General features: G+C 46.7%; 1 protein-coding gene across 4 annotated transcripts in view; it reads left to right on the top strand.

The window, feature by feature from the left end:
* The window catches only part of LOC129714369 (GEM-interacting protein-like), a 46,666-nt gene that overhangs the window by 13,669 nt on the left and 19,723 nt on the right, over positions 1-13,274 (top strand). For 3 of the 4 annotated variants that reach the window (XM_055663920.1, XM_055663918.1, XM_055663921.1), the window contains 3 exons: positions 10,041-10,134; positions 11,103-11,178; positions 12,279-12,348. In XM_055663920.1, the coding sequence (XP_055519895.1) occupies positions 10,041-10,134; positions 11,103-11,178; positions 12,279-12,348 (240 nt within the window). Of the gene's footprint in view, positions 1-2,276; positions 4,393-10,040; positions 10,135-11,102; positions 11,179-12,278; positions 12,349-13,274 lie in introns of those variants that run through there. The other variant, XM_055663922.1, reaches the window with a different exon arrangement.

Here is a 13,274-nt window from a genome sequence, read left to right as displayed (position 1 = left end):
AGTTAAGTTTAGTTTAGAGATACAGCGCGGAAACAGGCCCTTCGGTCCACCAAGTCCACACCGACCAGCAATAGGAGCAGAATTAGGCCATTTAGCCCATCAAGTCCACTCCACCATTCAATCATGGCTGATCTATCTTTCCTTCTCAACCCCATTCTCCTGCCTTCTCCCCATAACTCCTGACACCCGTACTAATCAAGAATCTGTCAATCTCCGCCTCATGGGGGTACGTGTGAGAGGTTGTGGGGGTCTTGCAATATCCTCTGTTGTCAATTGATCGGCCAAGCCTTGCGGGATTTAGGCCCGCCCAAGAGAGGGAGGATGGGTGACGTTTCGGGTGGGGTCCCTTCTTCAGACTTGATGGTCCCATAGAGTGCGTGAGTAGAGCTAGCAATAGTTTAGTTTAAAGATACTTTTTTAAACTTTTGAAAAATTTCAAAATTTACTTTATCCGAGAAATAAATATATATAACACATGATCCTTACAAAAACTCCATCCGACATTCTCGGAGGCTATATCTACATTCAATACTGCTTACACAAATTACACAAATTTATCCCCCACCCTTGCCACTCATGTGGCCCACTGGCGTGGAATCCCTTGCCTTATTTTTGAGGGGTGTTTCCCCTGCCCCCCATGTCCAGCAGCAGAAGGACCCTAGACGGTGGTCCTCCAGATATAGCACGGAAACAGGCCCTTCGGTCCACCGAGTCCACTCTGACTAGCGATCCCCGCACACTAACACTATCCTATACACACTAGGGACAATTTACAATTTTACCGAAACCAATTAACCTACAAACCTGTATGTCTTTGGAGTGTGGGAGGAAACCAGTGCCCCTGGACAAAACCCACGCGGTCATGGGGAGAACGTAGATGTTGAAGTAATGGAAAAGGAACTGCTTTAGCATTAATGAGGCATGATCAGCTGACTGCAAGGCAACAGGAAACAGTTAAAAGGATTAAGTTCATTCTGATTTTAAAAGGGAACAGGGTTGGTGCCACTGAAAGGGATGTAATCAAACTGAAACAAACAGGAGGGAGGAAGCCTTCTTCATAATGGGCTTGGGCAGCTTACAACTCAGCGGTATGAATATCCTTCTCTAACTTCAAGTAACCCTTGTTTTCCCTTTCTCTCCATTCCCCCCTCCCCCCCAGTACTCTGATCGGTTTGACTGTCCTCCTGATTAAATTTTACATTATATGCATCATTGTCAACTTCCCCTAGTTAACAATGATCTATTATACATTTTCCTTCAACTTCGTCTCCTTTGATGTCTCGTTTTCACACCTCACCCTTCCATATCCCTGTGTCTCCCTCTCCCCCGACTCTCAGTCGGAAGAAGGCTCTCGACCCGAAACATCATCCATTTCTTCCATCCAGAGATGCTGCCTGTCCCGCTGAGGTACTCTAGCACTTTGTGTCTATCTTAAGAGGGAAGAAGGAAGTTGCAACCCGTAATTCCATTGCTGGCTGTGAGCCTGTAGCTTCCTGGATTCCAAGCCTTGCCCATCAATCCTTTACCTGAATCTGTCTGACCTACTAACTGTCTGAAACCCAGCTGCTATCGCCACATTGCAGGACACCTCCTCTACACTTGTGTGGCTCAGAGTCAAACTGAGTCATACCAGCACTGCGATTTGAAATGTTTATTTTAGAGATACTGCTTGCGAACAAGGTCCTCTGGGTTGTTAAATATTGGCACCATTTTAGACAGTGTTTCAGGACACCCATCAGAATAGTGAAATCCCTGGCTCAAAGACAAGGTCTGTAGCCAGATCGTGCAAACTGAGAAAGTGTCGAGTCCACATCAAACATCGATCAGCCGTTCACATTAGTTCACAGTAGTTATCCCACTTTCCTATCTGCCACCTACGCATTGTGCACAATTTACAGAATCCTACAAACCCACATGTCATTGGGAGTGTGGGGGGAAACTCATGCAGTCACAGGGAGAACATGCAAACTCCACACAGTCTGCACCCGGGTGTCTGGTGCTGTGAGGCAGCGGCACTACCCACTGCACCACTGTGTCGACCTTTCACGTCCGACTGTATTGAAAGTGCGGATGAAAAGGGAATTAAGGCATCCGGTTCCAACTGCGGAAACGGAGCTAGACCTGAGCGCTGGTTCCTTTTTCTGGCACCCGGTCACGTATCCCAGGGACTTCCCTGCTCTGAGTTTGGTCGGATGAAGGCTGAGTAAGACACAGTCATAGTGGACTGTTGATAACGGGTGCCAAGCTTTGGGTGAGGAGGGATTGCCAACCAGACTGATCCTGAATGTTGTAGGCTCACTCCTGGAGGACAAAGATTGATAGGTAACACTGCGACTGCTTAGCAGAAGCAAGGAACTGCAGATGTTGGTTAATGCACAAAAGGACACAGAGTGCTGGAGTAACTCAGCGGGTCAGGCAGCATCTCTGGAGAATATGGATAGGTGATGATTGGGTTAATTGGCTTGTAAATTATCCCTCGTATGTGTAGGACAGCATTGGTGTAGGGGATGATCGCTGGTGGGCACAGAATCGGTGGGCTGAAGGGCCTGTTTCCATGCTGTATCTCTAAACTAAACTAAAGTGGGAACAGATGTGACCGTTAACAGTAGGTTATAATGGATCACGTAGTTGAGGCAGGTATTATTGCAACGTTTCAGAAACATTTAGACAGTTGCGTAGGCAGGACAGGTTGAGAGGGATATGGGCCTAACGCGGGCAGGTGGGACTAGAGTAGATGGGGCAATGTTGGTCAGTGTGAGCAAGTTGGGCTGAAGGGCCTGTTTTTGTGCTGTATCACTCTGTGACGCAAGGTTCTGTGGCAACTCTGGCACAGTGACACACCACTTGGTTCTTTGTGCTTTAAAAGTTCCGCTCCAACCTGCTGAAGCCTTTATTGAATCTGATAGGATTGCTACAGAGTGCAGGTTACGGGGTTACACGGTGGCTAAGCTTTGTGGATAAGTTCAGCCGGCATTTAAAAACAACGGGAATGATCCATTCTACATTTCCCTTGATCTGCATCCTCTTTGATGTCTGTCTTGTTTTCACACCTTGCCCTTCCATGTCTCTTGTTTCTCACTCCCCCGACTCTCAGTCTGAAGAAGGGTCTCAACCCGAAACGTCACCCATTCCTTCTCTCCAGAGATGCTGCCTGTCCAGCATTTTGTGTCTGTAAACCAGCATCTGCAGTTCCTTCCTACACATGAACAGTCAGCTGTGCAACAGAGAGAGTGGTCTTCCCCTCCTCCTCCACAGACTGATACAGCCATTCACACTCAGAAGATAATGTGCAGCCAAGGATCGCAGTGTGGGTGGGTGAAGGCCTCTTGCCTGGCAGTCTATATTCAGTGTTCTCAGAATCGAAAAAGGGAAGTGTGGCTGAAAGGAATGAATTACTGATGACGCACAAAACTGCATTCTCTGTTCCCTCTCTGTTCCACCTCCTGAAGTTACCAGCCCACCACCATAGTAACATAGACAATAGGTGCAGGAGTAGGCCATTCGGCCCTTCGAGCCTGCACCACTATTCAATACGATCATTGCTGATCATCCACAATCAGTACCCCGTTCCTGCTTTCTTCCCATATCCCGTGATTCCGTTAACCCTAAGAGCTAAATCTAACTCTTTCTTAAAAACATTCAGTGAATCGGCACCATTGGGTAAAACGAGGAGTGTGGGAATGGGGAATAGCTTTACGGTAGGGGTGGCACGGTGGTGCAGTGGTAGAGTTGCTGTCTCACAGGGCCAGAGACCAGGGTTCAATCCTGACTACGGCTGCTGTCTGTACGGAGTTTGTATTTTCTCCCCGTGACCTGCGGGGATTTCTCCGGGATCTCCGGTTTCCTCCCACACTCCAAAGACGTACAGGTTTGTAAGCTAATTGAAAAATTGCTAGCTTGTGTTGGATAGTGTTAGTGTGCGGGGATTGTTGGTCTGCTTGGACTCAGTGGGCTGAAGGGCCTGTTTCTGCACTGTATCTCTAAACTAAACTAAAATCGTACGGTGTGGCCAGTGAAGGGCTAGGAATGAGAGGAATGTGAGCGGGAATGTTAGAAGGGGCAGATTAGTAGGTGTGTGTTTACCTCGGGCTGTTGTAAATACCAATCTTTTGGCAGGGACTGAAATTAATTGGTTAATGAATAACGAGATCACTCATTGAAGGGATTGGGGGCTATGAACCGAGATTTAATGGGAGTGCACACATGTGATGGGATTAACAGCCTGCTCTTTACTGGTGAAATAAAATCAAGGAGCCTCTCGACTGAAGAAAGTGCCCTGACCTGAAATGTCAGCTATCCATGTGTTAAGATCATGAGAGGAAGAGACCGGGTAGATGCAGAGGCTTTCACCCAGAGTAGGGGAAATCGAAAACCAGCGGACACAGGTTTAAGGTGAGAGGGGTAAGATTTAATAGGAAACTGAGGGGCAACTATTTTACACAAGGGGTGATGGGTGTATGGAACGAGCTGCCGGAGGAGGCAGTTGAGGGAGGTATTATCAAAGCGATTAAAAATCATTTGGACAGGTTTGAAGGATATGGGCCAAACGTGACAGGTTGGACTAGCGTAGATGGGACATGTAAATTGGGCCGAAAGGCTTGTTTCCATGCTATGTGACTGTTCTTTAGTGATACTGCTTGGCCCACTAACTTACTCCAGCACTTTGTGTCTTATTTCTAGCCTCAAGTCGCAGCCCGGCAAGGCTAATCTCTGTCCTAGTGCTGAGCCTGTGAGAAGAGGGTGGTAATTGGAGGCTGTGACATTTAGTTTTTTGCTTTCGGCATTTTCAGCACAGACACTGTGTACAGAATGTCACCCTGTGTGGAAAAAGGTGGTCCCCGGGTTCCTAATAAACCTTTCCCCACTCACCTAAACCTATATCCTCTGGTTCTTGAAGAGGCTTTTAAAATGACATTTTCTTTCTTTCTCAACCTTGTTCTATGATATGAGGTCCCTTGTGATTTTTATTTTTCCCCTCCCACACAAGGCCAACTGTGTTCGTTCAAAAGCAATTCATCAAAACCCTGGAGATGGATTTCATTCTCCATCCATGTACGAGATAGGGAGGTGATATAGCGGTTTGTGTTTTGTTTACTAATAGTCATAGAGAGATACAGTATGGAAACAGGCCCTTCAACCATTAATTAACCATTAATCCACCGTTAATCCCATTGCTTATTCTCCCTACATTCGCATCAATGGGTAGCCCAGTGGCGCAGTGGTAGAGTTGCAGTCTCACTGCGCCAGAGACCCTGATCCTGACTACAGGTGCTGTCTGTACGGAGTTTGCACGTGCTCCCTGTGACCGCATGGCTTTTCTCCAGGTGCTCCGGTTTCCTCCTGCATGACCAAGATGTACAGGTTAATTGACTTTGGTAAATAAATTGTCAGTAGTGCGTAGGATGGTGTTAGTGACTCGGTGGGTCGATGAGCCTGTTTCCACGCTGAATCTCTAAAGTCCCAAAATCCCCAAATTCTACCACTTGTTGACACAAAATTTTAAGAGGGGGATTTTTCACAGAATTAGCAGAGGAATGTTATGTTGCTCACCCGCACATATTGAGGATGTGGGAGGAAACCCACGCTTTCAGAGGAGAACATGCAAACTCCACACAGACTGCACCCGAGGTCAGGATTGAAGCTGGGTCTCAGGCGCTGCGAGTCAGTGGTCCTACCCGCTGAGCTACATTGTCATTGGTATTTGGATAAGAGCTTTCTAGTATGTGTAGGAAGGAACTGCAGATGCTCGTTTACACCGAAGATAGACTCAAAATGCCGGAGTAACTCAGTGGGATAGGCAGCATCTCTGGAGAGAAAGAATAGGCCACGTTTTGGGTCGAACTTCATCAGTCTGATGGAGGGTCTCGACCCAAAATGTCACCTATTTATTTTCTCCTATCCTGCTGAGTTACTCCAGCACATTGTGTATATCTAAGAACTTTCTAGACAAGTCAAAACTCCTTCAATTGGTTTAAAATTCACATAATCATTTCCGACTGTCTCAAAATTATTTATTCCCTCATTAACTATCCCACGTTCCTGTCACTGTGTTCTATTAGGCATGTTCTTTTGACAAAAGGAGTTCAATAAAAATCAATTTCAATGGAATTTTGGAGACTTTGAACATTTCTTCCCTCCTGCTTTCCCCACCCAAAGCCTTTGGCATTAGGAAGAAAAAGACACAACACAATCCTTTTAATGTGTATCTTATCCAAGTTGCTTGTCTAACTGCACGTTCTCCCTGTGACCTGTGTGGGTTTTCACCGAGATCTCCGGTTTCCTCCCACACTCCAAAGACATACATGTTTGTAGGTTAATTGGCTTGGTATGAATGTAAATTGTGTGGGATAGTGTTAATGTGCGGGGATCGCTGGTCGGTGCAGACTCGGTGGGCTGAAGGGCCTGTTTCCGTGCTGTATCTGTAAACTAAAAAATCACAACATTTGGCCCCTTTGTTATTTTCACCCAGAGAGTTGTGAATCTGTGGAACTCTCTGCTACAGGAGGCAGTGGAGGCCAATGCACTAGATGTATTCAAGAGTTGGATGTGGCTCATAGGGCTAACGGAATCAAGGTGATATGGGGAGAAAGCAGGAACAGGGTACTGATTCTGGATGTTCAGTCATGATCATATTGAATGGCGGTGCTGGCTCGAAGGGCCGAATGGCCTACTCCTGCACCTGTTTTCTATGTAACCAAGTTGTGGGGGGGGGGGGGGGGGGAGTGGGGGGGAGTGTACAGGTAATGGATGAAAGCAGAAGTAGACGTGAAATGTTTGTGAATAGTCTTGCTTTACTCTCTGCTGCTTCCTCTACTGCTGAGGAGTGCTGGTGGTTGAACAGTGCGTGTGATGGATCAGAGGTGGAGAGGAAGTGAAGGCTCTATGTAGGTCGCTGTTTACCACTCTGTTTGACGGGCTGATTTGTTACACAACTTGGAGAATCCTGCAATGACGATGTCCTTGACGGGGGAGTGGGAGTGGGTGGGATATTCCTGACATTTGACCCCAAGAACCATCAACATCTGCGATGATTGAGAGCAGCCCTCTGACTTCACTGTAAATGGAACGCAGTCTTCTGCAGGCCACGCTCTCCCCTCCTTCCTCTTTGATCTCGCAGTTTCATCCGTTTGTGGTCAGTCTCTTGTCTGCATCTCGCAGGAAACTGTACCGAGCCCGGAACCTTGTTCCGCAGTGCAGCCCGCGGGCTTCTGCTGGGGACGCGAGCAGAATCTCGGTGATGGTGCAGAGTTTGCGGGAGCATCTCGCTTCTGGAGAAGGGCTGGATAAGAGCACTGCCTCGTCCACTGAGGTTGACCCACCGATGCTCTGTGTACATGTAACGCAAGCACATAGCACGCCCTGGATGAGCCGTGACCTGTAAGTTAATGGCCTGGAAATCATCGGAGCTCTCAGCTGGTGGAATGTTTTGTGGAATTGATTGTCCCGCAGTTTGGAAAGTAATTCTGCTGTTGCCTGTCAGAAAGCAAAGTTAATATCAAAGCAACTGAAGAACAGAAACAACAGTCTACTTCCTTAAAAAATGGCATTTAATGTTGGGAGAGGCGTGAGTTTGTGTGTGAGTTTGTGTGAGTTTGTGAGTGAGTGAGAGTGTGTGCGTTTGTGTCTGTGAGTTTGTGTGTGTGAGTGAGAGTGAGTTTATGTGAGAGTGTGTGAGTTTGTGTGTGAGTGTGTGTGTGTGAGTGTGTGTGTGTGAGTGTGTGTGTGAGTGTGTGTGTGTGTGTGTGTGTGTGTGTGTGTGTGTGAGTGTGAGTTTGTGTGAGAGTGTGTGTGAGTTTGTGTGAGTTTATGTGTTTGTGAGTGAGTGAGAGTGTGTGAGTGTGTGTGTGTGAGTGAGAGTGGGTGTGAGTGTGAGTTGTGTGTGTGAGCGAGTGTGTGTGTGAGTGTGTGTGTGTGTGAGCGAGAGTGTGTGTGAGTGTGAGTGTGTGTGTGTGAGTGTGTGTGTGTGAGAGAGAGAGGGTGTGAGTGTGTGTGTGTGTGTGAGTGTGTGAGGCAGAGGAGGGTCAAGGGATGATGGTTGTGATGGGATGGGATGGGGGGGGGGCAAACGCAGGCCGGTGGGACTAGTGTAGCTGGGACATGTTGGTCGGTGTAGGCAAGAAGGGCCAAAGAGTATCACTCTAGATAGAAACAGACTGGAGGGGAGGTCAAGTAAAATTGGAAAGTTCAACGTTCATACTATTGGGGGGGTGAGAGATTGCAACCTCCACGTGGTCCGCCCTGTTTCAACGCATGCAATCAACCCGGCGTGCACAATGAAATAAGATCAAATAGAACAAGTTGTCCTACAACTTTAGACTGTGCACGCAAGATACTATTGGGATTAAAATGTGATGAGCAATTGAAGTTCTACCATTAATTTGCAGTTAGAAAAATTGTAATTCAACCTTTTTGTTTTGTCAACTTTAGAAATTACTCAACAAGTTTGAAAATACTTTGGTTTAAGGACTGGGGGAGGGGGAGGGGGGGGGGATTCCATGGGTCACTGAATCACCCAATTGTACTGAGTTGCTACTGGCACCTTGCCACATATATTCACAAAAATGATATGAATGCACACACTTAGATATCTGAGAGATATTTTGTGAATGTTGCTCCCATGCATCACGTTCCCCAGCGTACAGGTATTTATTTGTGCTGAGTCAGAGGGTCATATATCGGAAGTCCTACCTTTATCACTCCATGCCAGCGTTTGGTACTTTATGTCTCATTCCCAATAATTTCTTGGTGATTTATTTGAGACAGCATAGCTACATTTATACAGTCATAGTCAGAGACTCCTAGAGTGATACAGTGTGGAAACAGGCCCTTCGGCCCAACTTGCCCACATCGACCAACATGTCCCTGCTACACTAGTCCCACCTGCCTGCATTTGGTCCATATCCCTTCAAACTTGTCCTATCCATGTACCTGTCTAACTGTTTCTTAAACGATGGGATAGTCCCAGTCTCACCTACCTCCTCCGGCAGTTTGTTCCATAAACCCACCGCCCTTTGTGTGAAAAGGTTACCCCTCGGATTCCTATTAAATCTTTTCCCCTTCACCTTGAACCCATGTCCTCTGGTCCTCGATTCCCCTACTATGGGCAAGAGACTGTGCATCTACCCGATCTATTCCTCTCATGATTTTGTACACCTCTATAAGATCACCCCTCATCCTCCTGCGCTCCAAGCAATAGAGACCCAGCCTACTCAACCTCTCCCGATAGCTCACACCCTCTAGTCCTAGCAACATCCTCGTAAATCTTCTCTGAACACTTTCAAGCTTGACAATATCTTTCCTATAACATATTTGGTACAGAAACCAGCAAGCTCAGGCAAAAGCAGCTGCCAGCACTTTAACCTGGCAGGAAATGTTAGAGAACGAACTGAACCGAAATGTTAGTCTGGATTCCTCTTTCACAGTTCAAGCAGGTTACTCCAGGGAGAACTCGAAACTGGAGAGGGAACATTGTGGTCAAAAGCATATTCTCTCTAATTTTATTGGTGTCCTTTATTTCTTGAGAAACAAAGAACAGCAGATGCTCTTGAATATACAAAAGGATACAAAGTGTGGGGGTAACTCAGCGGGTCAGGCAGCATCTGTGGAGAACATGGATAGGTGACGTTTTGGGTTGAGACTGAAGAAGGGTCTTGACCCGAAACGTCAGGATTAAATGCGGCTGCCTGACCCGCTGAGTTATTCCAGCACTCTGTGAAACGTCACCTCTCCATGTTCTCCAGAGATGCTGCCTGACCCGCTGAGTTACTCCAGCACTCTGGTTCCCTGGTTCCCCCAACATCAGAAACATTTTTCCTGCTACTAGCCTGTCCAATCCTTTAAGAATTTTATATGTTTCTATAAGATTCCCTCTCATCCTTCTAAATTCCAGTGAATACAAGTCCAGTCGATCCATTGTTTCATCATATGACAGACCCACCATTGTCATGTGTACCGAGCTACAGTGAAAAGCTTTTTGAGATAGTCAGAGAGAGAGAGAGGCTCTCCAAATCTCCATTTAATGACCTCTGTTCTCTACGCAGGTTTAGGTGCTCAAGACGAAAACAACGAGAAGCCAAGACGTTTCAGTGAAATATTCCGGGAGCTGGATGCATTTGAAATTTCCTTTGGAAACTCGTGAGTAGAACAGAAGCCACGCTGAATCCCAGTTGATTCCGGCTTTACTGCGCTGGGTTCCAACTTGAAGCGAGAAAAATAACCTAACCAATGAGATCTGTGTGACTGGGCACTGTTTTCACGCAGTGTAGTTTAGTTTAGGGCGGTAGAGCTGCAGCCTCACAGCGCCAGGGACCCGCATTTAATCCTGACAACGGGCGCTGTCTGTATGGAGTTGGTACATCCGCCCAGTGACCACAAGGGTTTTCTCCAGGTGCTCCGGTTTCCTCCCACACTCCAAAGATGTGCAAGTTTGTAGGTTAATTGGCTTATGTAAATTGTCCCCCGTGTGAAGGATAGTGCTAGTGTACAGGGTGATCGCTGGTCAGTGCAGGCTTGGTGGGCTGAAGGGCCTGTTTCTGCACTGTATCTCTAAAGTCTAAAGTAAAGTCACCAATTGAAAAAGGGGGCTGTGGTCTTGGTTATAAGCCATGAATTGCTCCTCATCGCCCAACCAGGCTACCAGATCAAGAAACCATGACAAATAACAGTAGAAGAGTTCTCTAACAGAGTTTATCAAATAACGAAAGGCTTGGATAGAGTGGATGTGGAGAATATGTTTCCACTAGCGGGAGAATCTAGGACTAGAGGTCATAGTCTCAGAATTAAGGGACGTTCCTTAAGGAAGGAGATGAGGAGGAATTTCTTTAGTCAGTGGTTAATCTGTGGGAATATTTGCCACAGAAGGCTGTGGAGGCCAAGTCAATTGATATTTTTAAGGTAGAGATAGATAGATTCTTGAATAGTACGGGTGTCAGGGGTTATGGGGAGAAGGCAGGAGAATGGGGTTGTGAGGGAAAGATAGATCAGCCATGATTGAATAGCGGAGTAGACTTGCTGGGCCGAATGGCTTAATTCTGCTCCGATCGCTTATGATCTTGTGAACTAATATGTTGTAAGTTAACACCATACTGTTCTTACCAATCCAGCACAGTGGACCTGTTCATGACAGAAGCAGAAGGCAGCTTAACCGTGCCTGAACAATCTCCTGTGGACGAGAGTCTGGTGAGTCCTGAGTACCTGCTTCACCACCACCTCACCTTACCAGCAGAGGTGATGAAGACATTCCTGCCCTGCACCCTTGGTTAGACTGTACAAACAAAGAACTGCAGGTGCTGCTTTACACAAAAGGGCACAAAAGTGCTGGGGTAACTCAGCGGGCCAGGCAGCATCTCTGGAAAACATGGATGGGTGACTGAAGTAGGGTCCCAACCTGAAACGTCACCTATCCATGTTCTCCACAGATGCTGCCTGACCCGCTGAGTTATTCCAGCACTCTGTGAAACGTCACCTATCCATGTTCTCCACAGATGCTGCCTGACCCGCTGAGTTATTCCAGCACTCTGTGAAACGTCACCTATCCATGTTCTCCACAGATGCTGCCTGACCCGCTGAGTTACTCCAGCACTCTGTGAAACGTCACCTATCCATGTTCTCCACAGATGCTGCCTGACCCGCTGAGTTACTCCAGCACCTGTGAAACGTCACCTATCCATGTTCTCCACAGATGCTGCCTGACCCGCTGAGTTACTCCAGCACTCTGTGAAACATCACCTATCCATGTTCTCCACAGATGCTGCCTGACCCGCTGAGTTACTCCAGCACTGTGTGTCTGTCTTCGGTTTAAACCAGCATCTGCAGTTCATCCCTACACATGTAGTGCAGTGCAAATACCCATCCCATTACGCTAATTCAACTGATAGTTTCGAGACCACATTTGATGCATTGTTGATGTTAAGGCATTTAAGGATAAAGAACCAAGGCAGATAGATAGCACGATGACCACATCAGCCATTGTTTAATTTAGTTTAGAGATACAGCAGGTGTATGGAATGAGCTGCCAGAGGCGGTAGTTGAACCAGAAACTAAAACAACATTTAAAAGACATTTAAACAGGCACATGGGGAGGAAAGGTTTGGAGGGATATGGGCCAAACACGGGCAGGTAAGAATAGTGTAGATGGGGCAGCTTGGTCAGCATGGGTGAGAGGGGCTGAAGGGCCTGTTCCCACACTCTATGACTGTAACTAACATTTAATTGAAATGTTTGATCTTGGGAGCAAAGTTTCACTCAGGAGATTACCGTTTCCGTTGTTTTTCCTTCAGGTGAATGAGGATTTCTTCCCGGGTTGCCATGACCACAAAATGGAGGAGAGAGATGAGTTCCAAACTTCAGGTATGCCACCTGTGTGAGCCAGCACCGCCATTCACGGCTGATCATCTAAAATCAGTGCCCTGTTCCTGCTTTCCCCCCATATCCCTTGATTCAGTTAGCCCTAAGAGTTAAATCTAACTCTCTTTTGAATACATCCACATTCTCTGCCACAGAATACATCTTCTGTGGCAGAGAATTCCACGGATTCACAACTCCCTGGCTGAAAAAGTTTTTCCTCATCTCAGTACTAAATGGCCTATCCCTTATTCTTAAACTGTGAGGACTCCCCAACATTGGGAACATTTTTCCTGCATCTAGCTTGTCCAATCTCTTAAGAATTTTATATGTTTCTATAAGATATCCTCTCATCCCTCTAAATTCCAGTTAATATAAGTCCCCTGAGTTACTCCAGCACTTTGTGCCCATCTACTTGTACGTCTGATAGCTCGTTCCAGGCACCACTGCTCCAGGTGACCAGGTGCTCATCAAAGGATACCTTCAATTTTATCCAGCATCTGCAGTTCTTTCTCACACCCTTCTTCAGTACATTTGTTTTGTCTTTTTGCACTATTATTGTTTGTTTTTATGTGTATGTGTGTGTATATGAATATACATTTATTTCTCACTGCTAATATTGTAAAACAAGATCCGTACAGACAGCACCCGTAGTCAGGATGGAACCCGGGTCTCTGGTGCTGTGAAGCAGCAACTCTACCGCTGGGCCACCGTGCTGCCCACGGGTGTGGCTGTGAGTTCCTTCATCAGCTGAGTACAATGACGAAAGTGTAGTTACCAAAACGTGCGCACAGAATGAGCTGCTGCTGTGTGAGTGAAAGAATCTGATGATCTTCCTATTGAAGAAGTTGGAACAATGTACATGTGGGCGATGTACAGAGGCTGCTTTTGTGCTCCTCGGTATAGGCACGTTCCATGTGTAAGAGTCTCTC

Source organism: Leucoraja erinacea, chromosome 39 (genome assembly GCF_028641065.1).
Source record: "Leucoraja erinacea ecotype New England chromosome 39, Leri_hhj_1, whole genome shotgun sequence".
Lineage (NCBI taxonomy): Eukaryota > Metazoa > Chordata > Chondrichthyes > Rajiformes > Rajidae > Leucoraja > Leucoraja erinaceus.
The sequence above is the reverse complement of the archived record's forward strand: the minus strand, read 5'-3'. Positions and strand labels throughout refer to the sequence as shown.